Source organism: Danio rerio, chromosome 14 (assembly GCF_049306965.1).
Source record: "Danio rerio strain Tuebingen ecotype United States chromosome 14, GRCz12tu, whole genome shotgun sequence".
Lineage (NCBI taxonomy): Eukaryota > Metazoa > Chordata > Actinopteri > Cypriniformes > Danionidae > Danio > Danio rerio.
In genome coordinates, this window is record NC_133189.1 from 38,608,295 (window position 1) to 38,630,193 (window position 21,899).

A 21,899-nucleotide genomic window follows, 5' to 3' on the forward strand; every position below is an offset into this window, starting at 1 on the left:
GGTTACATCTAGGTCACTTGAGCGCAAGAAACAGACGTCTTTGAAAAGTTTCTTTGCGGAAGTGAAAAGGCTCGGTGAAGAACCCATGAACTGCGAAGGAATGGATCCACAACCCATTTGTTAGCAAATCAGGTGAATCCAGCATGTCTGTGCAAAAAAAACTTCAACTGCTGGAGAACGCAAATGACGGCGGCCTTAGAGCCGTTCCCATTTTGTGTCTTTTCTGCGTGCAAGTAAGTTATTTCCAGTAGAGGTGCGTGGCCTGCACGCGCATATTAGAAGTGACTCACATAAGCCACGTGATTTCAGGCACAACTAGTTGCCATAAGTGCACCATGAGTCACGCGACAAGAACTGACCCATAGATGGAACTGACTAATCAGCTTCATACTTTGTATGGAATATACACATTTTGGTAGAGTAATTACTTCATATCAAATAAAATAATTATCAGACAAACAGAGAACAGCCCAAATACTGCAGTGCTTTGTAATTTTCTTCATAAATAACGCCTGTATCAGAGTTGCAGCATTGTTTTGTCAGGTTGTTATCCTCTGAGAAACCGGTTGATGGCTTAATTACATGTTTTCATATTATGAGAGCAACAGATAGACATCTGTCATACAAGGAACAAGCGTTTGCCTTTAAATTGTTGAGAAGAAGTAAGCTTCTACTTATCTATATTCACAAAGAACCTAGCCTTGAAGGAAATGCGCTACGATAAACTTGTGAAAACGACAGAGTGATAATATGATCCCACACTTCCGATTTCCTTCCCGACAATATTAGCAGATGGATATTGCAGAACCTAATAAGCTCTCGCTGACAGTACGCTTATTACGCTGCTAGTGATTGTGCCACTAGTGCATTGTTACCCCCAAGATTAACCGACTAACGAAGACTTAGTTGACCAAGCCTGTTCTCATAACATTCTAGGGTTGTAACGGTATGAATTTTTTACGGTATGATAATCGTCTAAAACAATACCACGGTTTGACGGTTTCGCGGTATACGGTATGTTACAAATGTTACAAAATAATAGAACAGTGAAGCAAATTTCACTTTTTCCAAATAATATATTTTTAGTTACTATAAACAACACCACTTACAATGAACAAATAAAAAAATAAGTAAATAATAAATAATGTGCCAAAGTCCAAATAAAGTCCAAATAAACATGGTGCAAATCCTCAGTAAAAAATAGATATAAATATTTACTATACTATAAATAGTTACATAACGAAACTAGATTCAATATGGAACATCCTTAGGTTTTATGTGCCAGCATGGATATGGTTGTCTGTGGATATGGATTTGGATATGGTTGTCTGCAATGCAGACAAACAGCTGCACCTTCATTTGCGTCTTTTGAAAACAGCAAGAGCAGCAGTTCGTCTTTGCTGTGTCACTGTTTTGTCATTTTTCTGTGCTGCTGTGCATGCAAAAGTACTTAGTATGAGAATTATTTCATGCAAAACCTTTTTTTTTGCGTTTTATTTAGCCGCGCATAAATGTATGCCTTTCTCTCATTCCGTGTTGCTTGGTCCACAAACAAAAGCGAAACCTATGCTTATTGGTTGTGATATAGCGAGTTTGAACCAATCTGGGCATGGAGGAGGGACAATGCATCAATGTATAATGTCTGGTTTGTCCGGAGACACAGTGACGAGCGTTTCTTTGTCAAATCAGCGTTGTCAAATTTTGATGACGTAACCGCACTGATTCCGGAGCCTCTGAAAGTCCGCGAATGTTATGTGATACATCACTAGAAAGCTGAGATTCTCTTCTTTATGCCAATCTTGGAATTGTATAAATCGGATCAGCGGATCAAAAGTTATTAAACATTTAAGAGCAATACTTATTTTTAGCCGCGGGCGGCTGTCTCAGTCTTTAAGGGTTAAAACCGTTGATATGCAATTGTTCATGGTATGATAATCGTGCACGTTCAAATCGTGGTAAACCGTCATACCGGTATATTGTTACAACCCTATAACATTCATAACATTTTTTTACATTTCAGCACTGACATAAGTATCTTTGACCCCCCTATGCCCAACATAAGGAGCTCCCTCACAAGTGACTGTGGAATCTTATAAGTGACTCACTTGAAATACTCCACATAGGCAGCAGCACATAAATAACACTCTGCATGGGACTTGACAAACAATTCACACCACACGCAACTAGAATAAAATATTAAATTTTCAAATGGTCTAAAAGGCTCTTAATGCAGACCTCAAATAGGTGTAGCTTTTGTAATCGTCATATTAAAAAGGTAGAGCTGGTCTGCATCACAGGAAGAAAAAAAAGAGGATTGTACTTCAAGCTCTGGCAGTTTCTGCACATTTTAATCCATTGAAAAGCACGGTGGTGTGAGACATGTTCAGACTGATAATAACCTCTGAGCTGATTCATTGTCATTCAAAAAGAACTCTTGGAAAACATATCCATGACACCACCAAGTGGAAGAAGTGATCTGACAGGAAGAGAACGAAAAAAGTGAGAGAGGTACAGAGTAGTAGAGACTATGTGAATAGACTGTGTAAATGAATGCTGCAGTACTAAAATAAACTTTCCCACCATAGGTCATTCCCACTGGATGATGGGTGTCCACATTCTTATACATTAAATGAGCATGACAAAAAAGAAAAGACCACCACTGAGGTCTTTGATTTACACATGAGTACAGGGCTGCACAATACTGAAAAAAACTGACATTGTGATATTTTATTTTTCTCTGATACATATTGCGATATTGAGTATATTTTTACTACGTTAAATGAATAGAAGCATTTGAAAGAAATTTATCATTTTAGATTGAATGGGATGATTTTGTATGCTGCATAAAATATAATAAAACAAATCACAAGCATTGTTATTCAGTACAGCAAAGACACAAATTAAATAAACGGGAGTCTAGCAGTATTTAAGAAACATTGAATAATCAAATATAGGGGTGTAACGATACACGCAGCTCATGATACAATGTGTATCACGATATAATGTTCACGATTCTATATGTATCACGATATTTGGAATAAAAATTTTAAATGAAACTAAAATGCTAATTTTATTTTTTTTTAAATGTAATTACCAAGTAAACTATTTTTTATGTATTTCTTTTGTTTCAACTTGTTAAACTGAACCTTATTTAAGAAAATAAATTAAACAGGACTGTCTCTGGAAAATAAAACAATTTTAAAACTTCTTATAAAATATTATTGAAATGATTCAATTCAATTGAATTTAACAGTAAGAGCTTAAGGCTTTGCTTGGTCACTTGCGTTTTTTGTGCGTGCAAAAAATAAAAAATAAAATAAATAAATAATCTACATTTCCAGGTAATCAGCAGTTCTATAAAATAATCCTGAACTTATGTGTATCTGTCTGAGAGGATTTTATGGATGGCTGTCTTCATGTTGGGCATGATGAGTGACAGGGTGGCCGTCTTTTCATTACACAGGACAGTCGTGGCTCTTTTCAGCAGTTTAGGCAGGTTTACTATTTCTTCGGCGTCGCTGATGTCGGCGCTATCAAGTTTATCATGTTGACGTGCATTTTTGTGTACCTCTGTACTCAAAAGAGTTCATGCTCGTCGTAATCATAACTCTAAAATGCGATATGATTATTTAAATAATGTGCACGCTTTCAGTTTCATTTCCACTGCTGTTCATACTTCCAACACGGCTCCTGAACGATCACTCTGTTCCACAAACTGAATGTTGTTTACTACTTTATTACCTGTTGGTCACAACTTGCAGGTTCTGTTCACTGAAGCAGACGCGCGCGAGCGTCTATCATAGTCCGCCCTCTGTAGTAACAGCTCACAGTCAGCTCACGTCATGTGTGATTTTGCGGCCGCCAATACATCATTATATGAAGACAGTTTGATATTTTAGGGTGAATTGTACCTTATAAATACAGTATGTGACTCTTTCAACACCATTAGGAGGTATCCATGTCGCTGCGCAAAGTATGTAAATCACTGTGAAGACTTTAAAACTTCGGCTATGTTTGACCCAGTATGCGTGTCAAAAAGCGGACGAGTCTAAAGCAATGACTGTACAACCGAAATGTTGCCAGACGTCTGATTTTGATAGGATGGGCCATCCTCTATTTCAACTCCACTCATCTTGTCTGCTAACATTACTGCTGCTGCAATCTGAACTCACGTGCGACAGCAGGTGGAACGTCGCTCACGTGCAAACAGCTCAACTAATAAGAGAAAACGGACATCATATCGTAATGAAATCGTCATAACGCCACAATGCATATTGTGACATTTTTGCATCGCAATAAATCGTACTACGATAAATTGTTACACCCCTAATCAAATATGAAGAAAACACTGTATAGTCTTCATCATATGTGTATATAAATACAATGAGTCTTTCATAGTTATAAACATTGTAATTTCTTGATCCTAAATGCTATAAACTGGCTTGAAATCCTCACAGAGTATGTTTACATGGACACCAATAATTAAGACAATACTCTGATTAAAGGTCTACCATGTAAACAGGAATTTTTGATTAAATAAATCTTAAATAAATTTTAAAATTAAATTAAATAAATCTTAAAATAAGTGCAAAATAGACATGTAAACACCTTAATCAAATTATTAGCGTCATTTAGGATTTTCACCGCATTTTGCGACAGAATAGTCTATACACACACACTATTCTCTGCACCTATCTGTACCTACCTAGTCAGTGAAGGGCCACAGACCCCTGCACCGCAAAATGTGCAGGTATTTTTCCCATATGACGTGTGGTCTCAAATTCCATTAAAACAACACTCTTTCAGCAGTTCATATTCGCATCCAACATCTCGTTTGTGATGGGGGCATGCATGAAATGTTCCTAAATAAAAGTGAAAGTGCAAAACTGCAGTTAAAGGTGGTGACGCAATGACGTTAATCTAATTATTTGCTATAACATGTAAAACAGGATCATGAAAGGAACATTCAAAAAGCAACTCATGTAAACACCTTGATCATATCATTGTCTTATTCAGATTAAGGCAAACAATTCGATTGCTGATGTCCATTTAAACGTAGCCAATGTCAGAGGCCGTAACAACAAATGCAAACAATAAACCTTTAGAAACTTTACACTTAACTTTGAATAAGTATGTTTTCAACTGTGGCTCCTGGTTAACTATAATCCCAGTTTGACATTGTGATATCAATGCTGAAGCTATATATTGTGCAGCCCTTACAATGGTATTAACATGTATTTTGGTCAATCAAAACACTGCTTTTTTCATGTCGCCTTTAAACCAAACTTATGATTTTAAAAGTTTCAATTCTATCTGGCCAGCATTCTTCTACAACATTCACATAATGACTAAGAATAAGGTCAGCAGGCTGAGTGGTCTATAACAACCTACTTTAAAAATGCATTTGACTACATGCTACACTGGAAAAAATATTAATTGCATTTAATATTTTCTTTTAAGGTAAGTGGTTGCAAACAATTTATATGGGCTGAATTTAAATAAACTAATTAGCTTGAGTATCACTAAACATGATCTTTTAGTATAAATTCAGCCCATATTATTGTTTGCAACAACTTACCTTAAAAATTGTAGTTAATCCAATGGATAATTTTTTCAGTGTACTGTAACAATTAAGTTTATTTGAATAGTCTGTGGAGCCATTAAAAGGGAAAAATGCAGCACTCAGTCATTTTTACATTATTTTTAAATTGATTTCCACTTTAATGGAATATATATATATATATATATATATATATATATATATATATATATATATATATATATATATATATATATATATATATATATATATATATATATATATATATAACAAAATCAATTAATGTAACCATTTAGCAGAAAATGGCATCTTTTACTATAACTTTTAGAGCTAGGACGCCACCATCTTGGAATATCGCTGAGTCGGACGTCACGGGGTCGGTTTCGTTCCCTCAGCTGAACAGATACAGTGGAAGTAAAGGACTGAACATGGAGACTGCAAAGCCTAATTTAACCAAATGCGTGCAGTTGTGGATGTGGAGCTGTTTTTTATTACAGATTATTTGATGCACTTTGGTCCACTGTATTACGTTGCCTGACTTTGTTTAATTTATTTTCAGTAAAATGGAATTCGATGTGCAAAATAATGTAAACTTAACTAAGTGCTTAATTTCCCTATTAAGGTTGCAAAACCTTCGCGCCTGTTTTCTAACGCTTCAGTTTGAATGCACATCTGAATCGGTTCATTTCTGTTCCTGTTAATATGAATTATTACTGACCGTGACAATCTCTTAAAAAGAACGACTCACAAAGTGAAATTTTGAATTACTTTTGATTGTTTACTGATAACATTGAAAATAAAATAGATGAAAAAACCAAAATAGCAACAGGAAACATTGAAACAATTTTTGACCTCTTCATATAGCCTAATTTTGTTGGAAAAAAATGCAATTTTTGTAACAACTTTCATTCAGTAAAATTTGTATCTTTATTTTAGTGTCAGTTATCTATAAAATAAACAAAAAGAATTAATCAATTTCAGGTGCAGTTGGGTGCAAATAATACTTTTTGGCCTTAAGGGAATTATGAACTACATTCAAGTAGGCCTATTACAACATAAAATATAGTATTTCTGACAACTTTCTTTATAATTTGAGTTATGAATTGCAATACTACTTGGTATCATGATACTTCAGCTGGTATAGTATTGTAAGATTAATTAACCCTACCCTACACTACACAACATTTTATATTCATAAAATGTATTTTAATATCTGTTAGACAAGTATTATTCATTTACTAAATGATTTTTCCTGGTCAAGAAAATTAACATATCATTTTCAAGTGAGGCGACGCGGTGGCACAGTAGGTAGTGCTGTCGCCTCACAGCAAGAAGGTTGCTGGTTCGAGCCTAGGCTGAATCAGTTGGCATTTCTGTGTGGAGTTTGCATGTTCTCCCCGCGTTCGCATGCTCCGGTTTCCCCCACAAGTCCAAAGACATGTGATACAGGTGAATCGGGTAGGCTAAATTGTTCGTAGTGTATGTGTGTGAATGAGTGTGTATGGCTGTTTCCCAGTGAGGGGTTTCAGCTGGAAGGGCATCTACTGCGTAAAACTCTGGATAAGTTGGTGGTTCATTCTGCTGTGGTGATCCCGGATTAAAAAGGATTTTTCAAGTAAAAATAGAAAGATGCTAGTTAAAATAGCTGTTGTTTCCAATTATTAAATGCCTTTTTTAAATTTAACTTTAAATCATTTGAAGTCAGCTTGATGCCCCTAGATGAGAACCACTGGTTTAGCCACATCAATTCTGGACACCACAAAGGTCACATAAGAAATTCCACCACAGAATGAGCCTCACAATTGGGTCACACCACTTGGTGGGACATCATACTCCCGCCCTCTTTGTAAGCCTTAAGCTACAATTACTAGACAGGCAGTCGGGACGTTCAGAGTTGGATGAAAGAATCTTCTTTATATACAGATGGGACACAATGAAACAACACTACAGCATGCTCTTGAGTGGCCATGATGGCATCATTCAATTGTAATTTGCAGGTGTGGTTGATGAAATAGTGAGGCATGCATCATTTCTGTCAAATGGTTGAAGGGGTCTTTTATGAGTGTTGTGCACCATGCATTTTAAAACTGATTACATTTGAGAGCAAAAATCTTATGAATGCTTTCTAGTATTCAGAAAATCACTTGCTTCCTTGTTCCCTTCAAAAAGCATAAATGGAAATGATATACATTGGGTGGCCCAAAATGCACAAAGCATGCATTTTGCATGGTTTTACAAAGCAAGCAATAGAATTTTTTATTGACACTGACTTCATTATGAATGATGTGGAGGTTGATTTATTTATTTATTATTTATTTATTGCCACATCAGCAACTTATGGCTATTTCGAGGCAAAAGGGATATGATATGAAGGTTGAAAATTTATATGATATGAAGGTTGATATTTTCAGTGGATTTCCACAGAGCTAAAGATCTGCTGGTGTGCTTTGCTCAATACACCCATCTGATTAGTGGATTTTTCTGTAGGTAATGCATTCATTCATTCATTTTCCATTGACTTAGTCCCTGATTATCAGGGGTCGCCAGAGCAAAATTAACTGACAACTCCTCCAGGATATGCTGTCATAGCGGGTGCCCTTCTAGCAACAACCCAGTACAGGGAAGCACCAATACACTCACATTCACAAATACACACATACACTACGGCCAATTTATTTCATCCAATTCACTTAAAACGCATGTCTTTGGATTAGGGGAAACTGGAGCACCCGGAGGAAACCCACTTGAACATGGGGAGAACATGCAAACTCCACACAAAAATGCCAACCTTGCCCAACTGCGACTTGAACCAGTGACCTTTTTGCTGTGAGGCAACAGTGCTAACTTGAGCTGCCTTCATGTTCTCTAAAACCAAAGATTGGTGCAAACTGAACTGAAACTTATCTGGCTAACCAGCTAATCCAGATTCATGGTACAGGCCCCAGGTTTGCCTTTAAAGGACACCTATTATGCAGAACCTACTTTTACAAGTTGTTATACAGTACATAAATGTTTATTGGTAATGTGTATCCACAACTACACCATTTAGATAAAAACCCATTAATTTTATACTTGCATAAATCAAAAGAAGTCACTCAGACAATTTGTTTGAAAATACTGTAGGTTGTGATGTCACACTCTACTGCCCACAATTGTTGGAAGTCACTCCCAAATTAGTATAATCATCGCACTGACAAGTGTTCAGTAGCTATGTGTGCAAATTACAATAGCTTTCTCCATTTACACCCACTATCTGGGCTGCTAATAACAGTGAATTCATTTTGTTTCAGACTGAATATCTCCCTTCGCTCTACAGAGATTAATTTATGCCTGCAGGATTCATTTAACACCAGACCGTTTTAAGAATGAGGGTCAGAACAGAGCAGGTTTTGCTGAAAAGTTGCTTCTGAAGGACTTAACGCAACCAATTCCAATTATTTGTGATACAGTTACACATCCAGATGTGATTGGTCTACGTATAGTAGAATGTTTGACCATCACAGTTCCTAATAATCTGCCGCTGTTAGCCAGCTCTACGATCAATGCAAAGTAAATAGTCGTATAAAACACTTTCTGTACCGTTCTGTAATTTCCATCTCAATCCTTCTCAGCTAAAATCATAACTGCATGTTCGCAATGAGAAATTTAATAACACAGCTATAAATGAAGAGGCTTCAATCACAAATTAAGAGTCTCGGTTTACGAATGTTAAATCATCTATGTAATAGATCTCCATATAGCATATATTTTTTTGTTTGGTGGGCAGGCGGTCACATTTACCACACTGATACATGTACAACACAGCCAAACATGTTAAACATGTTTATTTATAGATCATGGGCGGCAACTTTTGCCACAGGGCAATTGTGTGTGGCTCATTCATCGCTACAAAAAGACTGAATAAACTCTACACCAAATAAGTATTTTTTATCAAATAACCAATTGGCAAAAAAAAAAAAAAAAACTGTTAAACAACTTTGTACACCTAAATCTTACTAATCAGATCAGGGTGTGTGTTTATTATTAGCAATAACCCCCTTACACAATTCAATGTTGACTCTAATGTCAAAACATTGTAAACCACGTAGCAAACACACACCACCTGATGAGGAAGAGAAGATCAAAGTCATCAAAGACGAAGTCTTTGATTGTGTTTTACATTGTGTTTTAATCATATTTCACGTTCATACATTTAAAATGTCCACGGAGCTCAGTATATTTTTGAACCACTGAAGCCACATGGAATGTTTCGACCATGTTTTTGGTTCCTTTTCCTTGAACGTCTCGTGATTATTGTGGTCTATTGAGGGTCAGAGCACTCTCAGGTTTAATATAAAATATCCTATTTTTAGTTTTGGAGATGCACAAAGGTCTCAAGTAGGGCTGCATCAATGAATCGATTAAATCGATAAAAATAAGATTACTAAAAGCACTGGAAATGAATTCCATAATTGATTTGTTGTATCACATAACACGGGATATTTAAAAAATATATTTAAATTATTTAAACGGGATTATTTAAAAAAAACAAAAAACACTTTAGTTCAGCAGGGATCGGAGTGAACACGGGCTCTCTCGCGCACTGATACAAAGTTTGTTCTCGGCCTCAGGGCTGAGGAGGGAAGGGAGTTCAACAGCAGGGTAAATCACTACAGAATCCTACTTTTGTTCTGTTTCGAAGTGAGGACCGTAAAGTCCCTGGTGCTGGTGTTTTTACGTTATCCAGCTTGACAAGCATGACAAGTTAGCGTTAGCTCGTTAACCCTTAGAGCGGCAACTGAAAAATTCAAACTGAGCTTTGGCGCTGAGCCAGAAAAAGACGTGTCATATCATCACAATTATGCAGTGTTTATGTTTTAGACATGTAAATACACACAAGTACTGGATTTAGAGTTCGTAAAACGCACAAGGAAGTCTAACAATCCATTCAAATATAATTTGCAGATGTGTTTTATTCATATCAGATACACATAGTGAAAGTAACTATGAAATTGAATTCTTCTCTAAGTTCACCAGCCACTTACTTGCATGTATTTTGGGAGTAACTTATGAATTCACGTGCTGAATCCTGCGTGTTCTGCTTTTATGAAAGAGGCAAACCTGCGGCCGCAAGTAAACATGGCATCGCCCATTTCACGTTATAGATCACGATCACTTACACGCTTTTGTGAATTGGAATATCAGGTAGTTGATATGAGCAAGTGTGTGAATATGTTAAAATAAAACGGGAAAATAACAAAATAAAAGGGATACATCTGTCATACAGCGATATTGTGGCTGAGATGTGTCACATGACAAACATGATGTGTCGCCTCGCCACGAAAACAATAAGGGTGAACATTCTAAAAAATGGTCGCCTAAAAACTTGACTCCTGGTCCCAGAATATTGTAAACCAACCAGCAAAAGGGTTAACAACAGTAGTAAAGCAGCGGTGGTATTTACATCACACTTTGCAAGACTAAAGACACATTTTTATTCACTCGCCTTTTTTGGATCAATAATTTTTCCATCTGTTGTCATGTATACCTACACTGCAAAAAAGCTTTTCTTACTTTAGTAATTTTGTCTTGTTTCCAGTCTAAATATCAAAAAAAATCTTAAATCAAGAACAAGAAAAACGGCATGAGGAAATTAAGTGATGCTTAAAACTTCTGTTTGAGATTATATCTCATGAAGATTTTTTTCTTACCTCATTGGCAAATATTTTTTCTTATTTTAGGCAAATAACCACTTAATTCAAAATTATTTTTTTCAGAAAACAAGACATAATTTCTTATGCTACTTCATGTGTCTAGTATGTATCTTGATTTAAGATTTTTTTTTAGATATTTGGATTGAAAACAGGACAAAACTACTTGGTTAGTATTATATTTAATTATTATTATTATTATTGATATTTTTATTATTATTATAACAGCTTAGCGATGAGCTTTTTTGAATAAAGGGTTGGACATGAATGCTTTTCTTGTTTTATTTTTAATCTGATTCATCGATTAATGGAAGAAACAATCGACAGATTAATTGATTATTAAAGTAATTCTTAGTTGCAGCCCAAGTCTCAAGAGTTTTTGATAACAGAATATGGTAAAACTAATCGTTTATCTATGAAGAAAGAACAACAAGATACCCAATAAATTATATTTAGATAAGAGAAAAATTTAGGACAAATCTGAGATATATCATCAGTACATCATATACACAAGAAATATTTTACTGGGATTGCAGTTTAATATTAAGTAATTGACTAGTATACAATTATAGTAGTGTTTATCTTGTCAATAGTTGAAATGGACTATTTCCTAGCATACAGTTAAAACCAACATGATATTTTGGAATCATAAAAAAAACATATGTTCATGTATTGTTAATTCATAACTAGCCATGTGTTAAGCAGAATTTTGTACAAAGAGCTGGTCTGGAGCTCCACAATATCATTTATTTTGCCTGGAAGGCAGTAAATTATCCCTTGTAAACTACATTACAGCTCGATCATGTTCAAACCTCATTCTACAGCACAAAACAGACAAAATATCATATTATGAGTGACAAAAACAACGCATTTAAGGAACAAGACAACAATTTGCCATTAATTTATAATTCAGCGCGATTCTCCATAATCAAAGGCGTCAAAATAACGGTTCGGTTCCCAATAACCTAGCAACAGCCCTCCGTCACTGGACACCATCAACACACACGACAGCTCGCGGGCAAGGCGGATAAAAACACCCCTAAATGTGCTTATAATGGAGTGAAAGACCATGGCAGTTAAGTAATGTAATTAGCGACTAATGTAAACAAATAAAGATAAGATACGCTAGACCACATATGAGATGTGTGGAATACGTGCGCGCGCACCCCCCTCACCCCACCCATATAGCGGAGAGATGCTATCAGCACCTCCATCATAATGAACCTTATTCGCCAAACTAGTCTAAAACGGCCCTGAAAGATAGTATTATAGACACGTGCTTACAAAAAGCATACAAACCACGCCGTTTAAGCTGTAAAAATATGCCTGAGCATCACGCTTGGGGGATAACGTTAACGTACACGCGCAGGTTGGTGCCATCATCATCTCTCGCGCACCGTCGAGCGAACGCTCTCCTCTCCATAATTCATCACAATAAACGGATGTACATACCTGCTAATTGCATGTCCGCTCTTAAAATACCGGGCGGTCAGCGCGAACCGAGGAGAAACTGTGCTGAAAAGCGTCTGCTCGGTGTAGTAGAATTGATGCTCGGGCTCGGTCTCTATCCGCTAATCCACCCCACACAAAGAGCAGAAAATGGCTGCAAGTGCATGCTCTTAAAGAGACAGGCGCCTGTTTTAAACAGCATCTCTGGTGTGAGTCATCAGTTTACCTACTTAATTTTTTCCCCAATTCTTCGAGTCGATTAACATAGATATATTGCAAATACTCATGTATACACATTTATGATATTAAGTTTACACGGCATAATGTGGGTCTTTCGCAAGAAACTATTTAGATGCCTTTAAGTATTCTGAAGGGGGCTCCTGTGTGAAGATCTAATACTGTAAACCTTTTATGGTATAGTTTATTGAGCTAAAGTTGGTTTCATATTCGCACATTTGGTCAGTGACAACTTGTGACATGCTCCCTATATTGTTTACCATGGTACTTGGAACATTAAGTCTGAAATCCCTTTTAGTATGACTTGAAAACAACATTAGCATAACTTATTTGACTGTTAACAATGTTGTACTTTGATAGTAATATAATTTCACCATTTAAAATTTGCAAAGAATTTAATGTTTGTGAAATTATTAATTTAAGCAAAAATTGTGAATGTATGAATATAAAACCAACTTTACAGTTTATTTCTTGACCCAAGGATTAATTAGCCTCAGACCTTGTAAATTTTAGAAACGGCCCATCATGTTTCTTATTTTCTATGTCTTAAAATACTAAAAAATATTTTTCCTAGAAGCGCATTAAAACATGCATTTATTTGGTGCTCACAAGGCCCCAGGCTGCATGTACATGGCACACACTGGCAAGCTAGTGCTTCTATTCTGTGCAGTTGTCACAGTAACCAGTGAAGGCATTTGTGCACCAATCAGCAGTAACAGCAGGTCTGCATCATGTGATTACATGTTTATGCCAGTTATAATAAACAGTCTGTGCATTTGGATAGTAAAGTAGATTTAATGTAATCATATTTCATGAACAATTCAGCTCGAATAGGGTGTTGTTAACATTCACATCATTTGGAAATTGTACATACAACTCTATGCACGCAGACAAATGCACTACTAAATAAATCAGTAGCCTGCAAATATATAAAAAAGTGACAGTTTACTGAAAACATTGCAATTAAAATAATTAACATTGTAATTATACACTTTCACTGGTATGAAATTAAAATTAAACAAACATGGCTCATGTGTGCCTCCTAAGGGACAGATTTGAGATTGCAGAAAACATGCATGTACATAAAATAAAATACCATTCAGTGGCATAAAACAATACCTGTGAAATAAATAAAGTACAAAAATAAATACAATATGTGATTTGTACAATATACACTATTTTAACTCTAAAGGGATAGTTCACACAGTAAAACAAAATTCGGTCATTATTTACTTTGTCATTACAAACTGTACAAATGATTTTTGTAATAACAGGTCAAAATCTCTAAGTAGGCTACTGTATATTTGATTTGAGCTGTAGCTTGAGGCACATTACAATTATTATTATTATAATTTTTTACATTTCATTACAGGGATTCAAACATTTTCCCAAAAACGTATCTGTGTTCCACCATAAATAGCTAACAGGTTCACGATGATATAAGATAATTAAAAATTGTTCCTTTTAAGTGAACTATCCATTTAATTTTGCAAAAAGAGAAAGGTGTGATGATCAGGTTCAAGGTTCTTGATCAAGGCAGGCCAGTTCATGCAGGAGAAGCGCAAATGAGGGTCGATCCTCAGGTTTCTGTTGAACAAACATTGTTGTGTTTATGAAGCTGTGGCAATAATGACAGTAACAGCATTCATAGGTAAATATCTGAATAAACAGATTAGGATACAGAAACATCACCTGCTCCAAATTACATGGGAAACAAAAGACTTGTAAAAACTGTAAATAAATAATAAAAAAAAACACCCAACATTATCCATATTTGAAGCTCAGAGAGGAACTCAAATGGGAACATGACTGACTTCCTCAGATTGAATAACAGGATTTCTTTCCTTGTGTGGTATAACATGATTTATTGAGACAGTATCTTTTGTTGAGATGATTTCAGTTTATGGTGTTTGTGCTCATATAAAGGGACTAAGCTGAAAAGAAAATGAATGAAGATTGTTTATGCTGAACTTACCTCTTTCCAGCTCCACTGCATTAACTCGTACACACTCTGAGGACAGAGCCGTGGTTTCAGGAGTCTATGCCCTGCATTTAGGGTCTCCACTACTTCTGAATTGCTACGGTTGTCATAGGGTGTGCGTCCCTCACTGTACACCTCCCACATGAACACACCTGCAAACACATGATCAGATCAAACCTGAGTGTTTACTGATTGCTGCAGTGGGTTATTTCTGAGAAACACTGCTGATTATTGAAATTGACACTTAAACTGTCACACCCCAACCCAAAGGACATCACACCCCTTGCTTCTCGCTAACCACTGATACTGAATAATAAGGTAACTACATTACCCATGATGCTGTACAAAACATCCTACCAATCAGATAGATGGTGCCAGCAGAGGGCTTTAGCCCCGCCTACTCGCATAAAGCACCATAAATGACATAAGCTCCATACACTTTAAAAATACATTTAATATTTATGCACATTTTGTAAATAATAAAAAAGATATTTGTCTACAGATAATATCAGTAACTATAAATAAACAATGAAATGGCACAAAATATACAAGAAAAAAGGTTGAGGCCTAGCTCCAGACAAACACTGACACAAAAGTGCCCTTTTACAATTTCTAACACAACAACAACAACAGAACTGAAAAGAAACTTGCATATTTTGCTGATTACTGCTGTAAAAATGATCAATTATCATGTTTTGGCCTGTACTATCAGTCAGAATCTAATAAAACATTTAGAGTATTAAAAGTACCAAAACAAAGGCCAAAAGTTATAACAAATCAAGCAGAAAAGAGCCTATAAAAGTCAATTTATCAAGATATTTGATCTTTTCCTGCTTGCTAAGTTGTCCTCTATAAATAAACCACAGGAAAATGTGTGAAAGCTGCTAGTAAATAAGCTGAACAATATACTTAGTAGTATATTACTGTGCAATTCAATGCTGGTGTTTACATCAGAGTATCTCCATCATGACATACAGGAAACTGACGAAATCTTGACGCAAGTCAAAACTCTACTGCTTCCTTCACATGCTATTGGATTTACCATAAATATGAGTTTTCGAATTGGAATTTGGACATAAACAGCCTCTAAAGCAGGGGTCACCAACCCTGTTCCTGGATAATTACCTTCCAGCGGATTTCAGATGCAACCCTCCTCAAACACACCTGTCTGAAATTATCAAATGCTTTATCAGGTCCTGTTACAGTTTTTCTCAGTCGCTTCGGTGCATTTCTCACAACACAACACTATTTACATTTAAACAACAGTTAATGCATTTCTCAAAACAATTAGTACAAACTGCAAAACCTAATTGATAATCTGCAAAAGCATGTCACTTGCTCAAAACGGAGAGCTCATTCCTCAAAAGCAAGAATTCATGTCAATAAAAGTGTCAGTGTCATCAAGATGAAAAGTCCTGACACCATTGTTTATGAACAAGATAGTCATTTGATAGTTTTTACTGCATTTGCTCTTTGCAATTGTAATTTATTCACAGCATTGTGCAAAAGAATAAATTCACCCTTATTTACAACAAAAATAAACTTATAGAGCTGTGCACAACTGTAAACAATATTGCAGTACGTATTGTAACTGAACCTACAACATACACAGGTATGTAAATCATTCATGAAACGGTTCAATTTAAAAGAATTTTTAGGGAAAAAAAAGATGAAATATATTTTTTAAATAAAATTAGTTTGACAGAGTTTGACAACTAGTTCAACATTTTTGTATGTAATGACTCAAGTAATGAAATGAGGACTATTAGTTTTATATGGAATGACTATTCAGCATTCACAAGTTGACTGACATGACATAAGCAAGTGATAATGTTATAAATAGCAAAGAGTTGTACAAAGGCAGTTGATGCATGTCCAAAAGCATTTGCAATGTGTTGGAAGGAATGAGAAACTGCTACTATGATGTGCACAAATGACTAATTGTTTTGAGATATGCATTACCTGTTGTGCAAATGTAAAGAGTGTTGCGAGAAACGCACCAAAGTAACTGAGAAAAACTGTAATCGGTTAAGGTGTGTCCGATCAGGGTTTGAGTTAAAATCTGTAGGAAGGTAGCTCTTCAGGAACATGGTTGATGTGACCCTGAAATATTGCTTGAGCTAATATTTTGAAATTTTCCAAAAGATAAAAATATTATAAGAATTACTGTGAAACATTCCTCGCAGTTATTTAACTTTATTTGGGAAATGTTTGAAAGAAAAAGAAAAACCACAGAAGGGCTAATAATTTTGATAAATAAATCCATGTAAATGTATTAAAGTGGATTATGTTGTTGTTGTTGTTTTTTTAACAACAAAGCACTTGAATGTGATAAACTCAGAAATTGAACTAGGTCATTTCTAATAGGATGCGATTCATAAACAAAAAATATTTTGTACTTAAACTTTCATGCTGAGTATGTACAGTATATCACATTCACACACAAAGCAGACAGCAAGCACTTAGAAACTTTCTTTACATGTTGATTTCAGCAGCGTTTCACAGAAATCCCTTATTACCTTATTTAAAAGCCTTTTTTAATTAACATGGATCAATATGGACTCACCAAAGGACCACACATCTGATTTGCTGCTGTACTTCCCAAATTTGATCACCTCTGGAGAAGACCACCTGACTGGAAATTTGGATCCATGAGAACTTGTATACTGGTCATCCAGGACAAACCTGCAGATACAGGGGTCTTTAAAAAGTGCCTTGTTTCAAAAAAGCTTCAGTATTGAGCACGACAATAAAAAATTCAGTGATGCAAACTAAATCAAATACAAACACAAAAAATATATAAATCAGCTTGTTTAAACTAATTATTTAAAATGAGCTGAAACAACAACATTTGTGAGAGTTGATTTGTGTTAAGTAAACTGACAACACTTCACAATAACAGTACATGAATAATGACATATTAATATGTAAACTAAACATTACTTTATTATGAATTAATGTTAAGGCGCGCTAATCATGAACTAATTCAAACATGAGTCACATAAGTTCATGTGTGAATAACGGCTACCTTATTTACTGGTGAGAAAATGTTGTTAATTAGTGTATTTATTACCATTTAAGTTTAAGCCAAATGTAACCAAAATGAACTCAGGAGCTGTTAATGTATGATTATGTCATGACTTTACTTGGAGGGGCACATCTCTATTAACTCATCCTTAAATACTCATAAAATACTCCTGTGTTTAAACTGTTCACATTGATGTTAACAGAACCCTTTTCTATTGTTACTCAGTGTAAACGCACTTGACAGACGTGCATAAGGAGTTCATGAGTAGTTAAGAATGGGTTAATGATGATGTGCCACTCCAAGTAAAGTCATAATTATAAATTAACATATAAAGAATTCTTGATGGTTGAGTTAAGCATAAACTAATGTGGTAATTAATACAGTACATTAATAAACAATCATGTACAAACAAGTAATTAAGGAAGCTGTTATTCACACATGAACTCATGTGCTCATGTTGTAGTTAAAGTTAGTTCATAATCAGTGCACACATTAATTAATCATTAGTTCATAATAAAGTAATGCTTAGTTTACATATTAAAATATCATTATTTCTGTACTGTTATTGTGAAGTGTTACAAGTAAATTTATTTGATTTGTGTTTGGACAACATAAATGAATTGTGTAGAACTCAACTTAATTTTTTTTTTTACAATGTAGAGATGTTGCTATATAATTCAATTAAAGAGTTGACTGTTTAACTTTGCAAAAAAATTGGTTGAAATAATTATTTAACTGAACTAAAAATTGATCTCGGTCATTTTCACGCACTGCTACTCACCTTGTCATTCCAAAATCTGCTATCTTCACCACACTATTTTCAGAAACCAAACAGTTTCTCGCAGCCTATTAAACAGAAGAATGTAAGAACAACTGCACAAATGTTTGCAAGAAACTGACTAACCAAACTCCCTGTTTATAGCCTACTTACCAAGTCCCTGTGGATGAAGTTAGAGCTTTCAAGGTAGGCCATTCCTTCACTTACGTCCAAACACATCTCCAGCAGAGCCTTTTGGGAAAGTTTGCCTTTTTTAGCCCGCAAGAACTCCGTAAGGCAACCGTTTTCCATGAATTCGAATACCAGGTATATGGGTGAACGCTGAGTGACCACACCATACAACTGCACCAGCCTATTGTGGGATAGTTTCCTGTGGAGAAAGACAATGAGTGAGCAATAAATTCACATTTTTTATTCCTCATTTTTTGAGGTGTACATAAACTGCAGTTGCTTACATCATAACTTGTGCTTCTTCTTTGAATTCCTCCTCTGACATAAATCCCTCACGAACCGTCTTAACTGCCACCTCCATGTCTTGCCAACTTCCCTTCCACACCAAGCCAAACTGCCCACTGCCCAGTTCCACACTTAATTTCACTTCATCAGGGTGAATCTCCCACTTATCTGTAACAAAAAAGGAAACAAACTAGCTTGTACATTAATAAAACAATAGGTGATCATACAAAATTGTATTTGCAGACAAATGAGTAGTTGTAAGAGGGACTGTGACTTAATATTTAGATTTATAATTAATATTTTTGACAACAATGTGATCTTTTTAATAGTTTTGTTTTAAATATGCCTGATAATATGATAAATAATATGATAAATATGCCTTTGTGATAGTTGTTTATGAATCACTTGGTTGTTTTGAACAGTTAAACTGACTGCTGCTCTTCAGTAAATTCTCCATCTCCCTCAGATTCTTGAGTTTTTCAGCATCTTCAGCAGATTGAACTCTTTCCGGCAGTAGCTGTGTGATTGTGAGACCCATTTTTTCTCTCAGTGGATGATTGAGAGACTCAAACACTACTGTTAAAAAAGTTACTGATGCTTCAGAAGGAAAAACAAGGCATTAAGAGCAAAGGAGTGAAAACTTTTAGAATCTGAAGATCAATTTAAATTGTGTTCCAGGATGAATATAAGTCGTTTCTGCTATTTTCCAACTAAATGGCAGTACTAAATGGAAAAAAATGAGTCAAAATAAGAAATATTTGGATCTTCGTCCTGTTTAAAGGTTTTCAATCCTCAGCTCTTAATGCCTCCTGTTTCCTTCTCCATCAGTAAGCATTTACACTACCTGACAAAAAGTCTTGTCGTTGATATCAGTTGTAAAAGCAACAAATAATAACTTGACATCTAGTTGATCATTTGGCAAGTGTTAGAAGGTAGATTTTTCTGATGAATCATCTGTTGACCTGCATCCTAATCATCAGAAATACAACAGAAGACCTATTGGAACCCACATGGACTCAAACTTCTCACAGAAATCAGTCAAGTTTCATTCCACATCAAAGTTCCTGAAAGCAGGTCAAGGTGCTCCATGATTGGCCAGCTTAGTCACCAGACATGAACATTATTGAGTATGTCTGGGGTAAGATGGAGGAGGCATTGAAGATTAATCCAATGAATCTTGATGAACAGCAGGAGTCCTGCAAGAACACTTTCTTTGCCATTCCAAATGACTTTATTAATAAGTTATTTGTGTCATTGCAGTGATGTATGGATGCAGTCGCTCAAGCTTATGGGTGTCAAGCACAATATTAACTCTTTTTCCACTGCACCAGGACTTTATATTTTATAGTGTACATTATTTCTGTTAAGTGACAAGACTTTTGTCTCAGCAAAGTCAGACCTTACTGTCCTAATTAAATAATTAAAAATCAAGACATGATGATTTATTTGGGCAAAATAAGCGAAATCTAGAGGCCTTTTTCTTTTATATAAGCCACTTCTGATACCAAATGACCAACTAGAAGTCAGTTTATCATTTGTTGCTCCTAAAACTTATAGTATAGGATAGCCAACAAGACTTTTGTCAGGTGGTGTAAACCTTTTTTTTTAAACATTGAGTCCCTCAATCATCCTCCGAGTGAAAAGATAAATCTCACAATCATACATTGGATGCTGCAAAACTAAAGAATCTGCAGGAAATCTGAAGATCAGCAGTCAGTTTAACTGTTCAGAACAAACAAGAGACTCGTGAACAACCATCACAAAGCACTCATAGATCATCAGGAAATCACAGAGTATTTAAACGGAAGGATATGTAAACTTTTGGAGGGGGGCTATTTGAATAATTTTGTAAAATATTTGTCTAGTGAACTATGTAAACATATTTTATGTAATATATCTTAATTTGAATTATACTAAATAAAAAACAACAAGCATTCTGTATTATCACTCTAATTTCATTAAATTTCATTTAACAAATTCTGTAACAAATAATTTGGGAAAACTGTTTTAATGCTTTTAAAAGACGTATGATGTCAAAAAAACGGCAACATTTTAAAAGTTTTTACAAATATTTTATATAACTTGCAGTTATTTATTATTTAAATTTAAAATACATTTATTTAAAATAAAATGTCGAGCTGAATTAAAACATCAAAGCTGAAAACTGTGAAATGTTTCAGGATTCTTTAATAATAATAATAATAATAAAGTTCTGTATGTGTACTGTGCTGTGAAATTGAAAAAAAAAACACAGCCGAGTTTACCTGATGATAACTCCTTGATCCTTGCAGAGTTTGGGACATTTCTAGACACACAGTGCCTCAGTCTGGTGATCAAACCTTTCACAAAAACAAGGAAACAAGGCACAAGGAAAGAGAAGACTCAAATCGACTTTTCTTCTTGTGGTTTAACTGTCATATCTTTATGACAGTTATTTATTATAATGCCTCTAACAAACTATCAGATAATAAAAATCAAATAATAAATGTTATTAGCACGCAATATAAAAGCATCTCTTCATATAGAGTTTACCTGCCGGATTGTGTTGGTGGTAGCGGATGAGCTCTGGAATGGTTGGGAACAAATATTTCTCAGCTAAGTAATACAAGACTTTTTCACCTTCACTCTGTACTTTGATCTGGTAGTGCTTAACTTGGGGACATTTCTCGCCATTAGACCTGCAGGTGAGCAAACGTCAGAACATCAAGATATATTTCATA

The 21,899-nt window shown here is 35.2% G+C and overlaps 2 protein-coding genes across 9 annotated transcripts in view; both read right to left on the bottom strand.

The window, feature by feature from the left end:
- The window catches only part of cyfip2 (cytoplasmic FMR1 interacting protein 2), a 60,057-nt gene extending 47,213 nt beyond the window's left edge, over nucleotides 1–12,844 (bottom strand). For 6 of the 7 annotated variants that reach the window (XR_012389356.1, XR_012389355.1, XM_073921058.1 and 3 more), the window contains exon 1: nucleotides 12,703–12,844. The gene's annotated coding sequence lies outside the window, so the exon portion shown is untranslated. The remainder of the gene's footprint in view (nucleotides 1–12,702) is intronic. The other variant, NM_001097587.1, reaches the window with a different exon arrangement.
- An 867-nt stretch (nucleotides 12,845–13,711) lies between these two features.
- Nucleotides 13,712–21,899, bottom strand: part of itk (IL2 inducible T cell kinase) — a 90,091-nt gene continuing 81,903 nt past the window's right edge. For both annotated transcript variants that reach the window (XM_073921709.1, NM_131104.2), the window contains 8 exons: nucleotides 21,712–21,857; nucleotides 21,444–21,518; nucleotides 19,179–19,347; nucleotides 18,877–19,093; nucleotides 18,727–18,791; nucleotides 17,484–17,602; nucleotides 14,912–15,069; nucleotides 13,712–14,523 (listed from right to left, as the gene is read on the bottom strand). In XM_073921709.1, coding sequence (XP_073777810.1) covers nucleotides 14,455–14,523; nucleotides 14,912–15,069; nucleotides 17,484–17,602; nucleotides 18,727–18,791; nucleotides 18,877–19,093; nucleotides 19,179–19,347; nucleotides 21,444–21,518; nucleotides 21,712–21,857 — 1,018 coding nt within the window. In that variant the 3' untranslated portion in view covers nucleotides 13,712–14,454. The remainder of the gene's footprint in view (nucleotides 14,524–14,911; nucleotides 15,070–17,483; nucleotides 17,603–18,726; nucleotides 18,792–18,876; nucleotides 19,094–19,178; nucleotides 19,348–21,443; nucleotides 21,519–21,711; nucleotides 21,858–21,899) is intronic.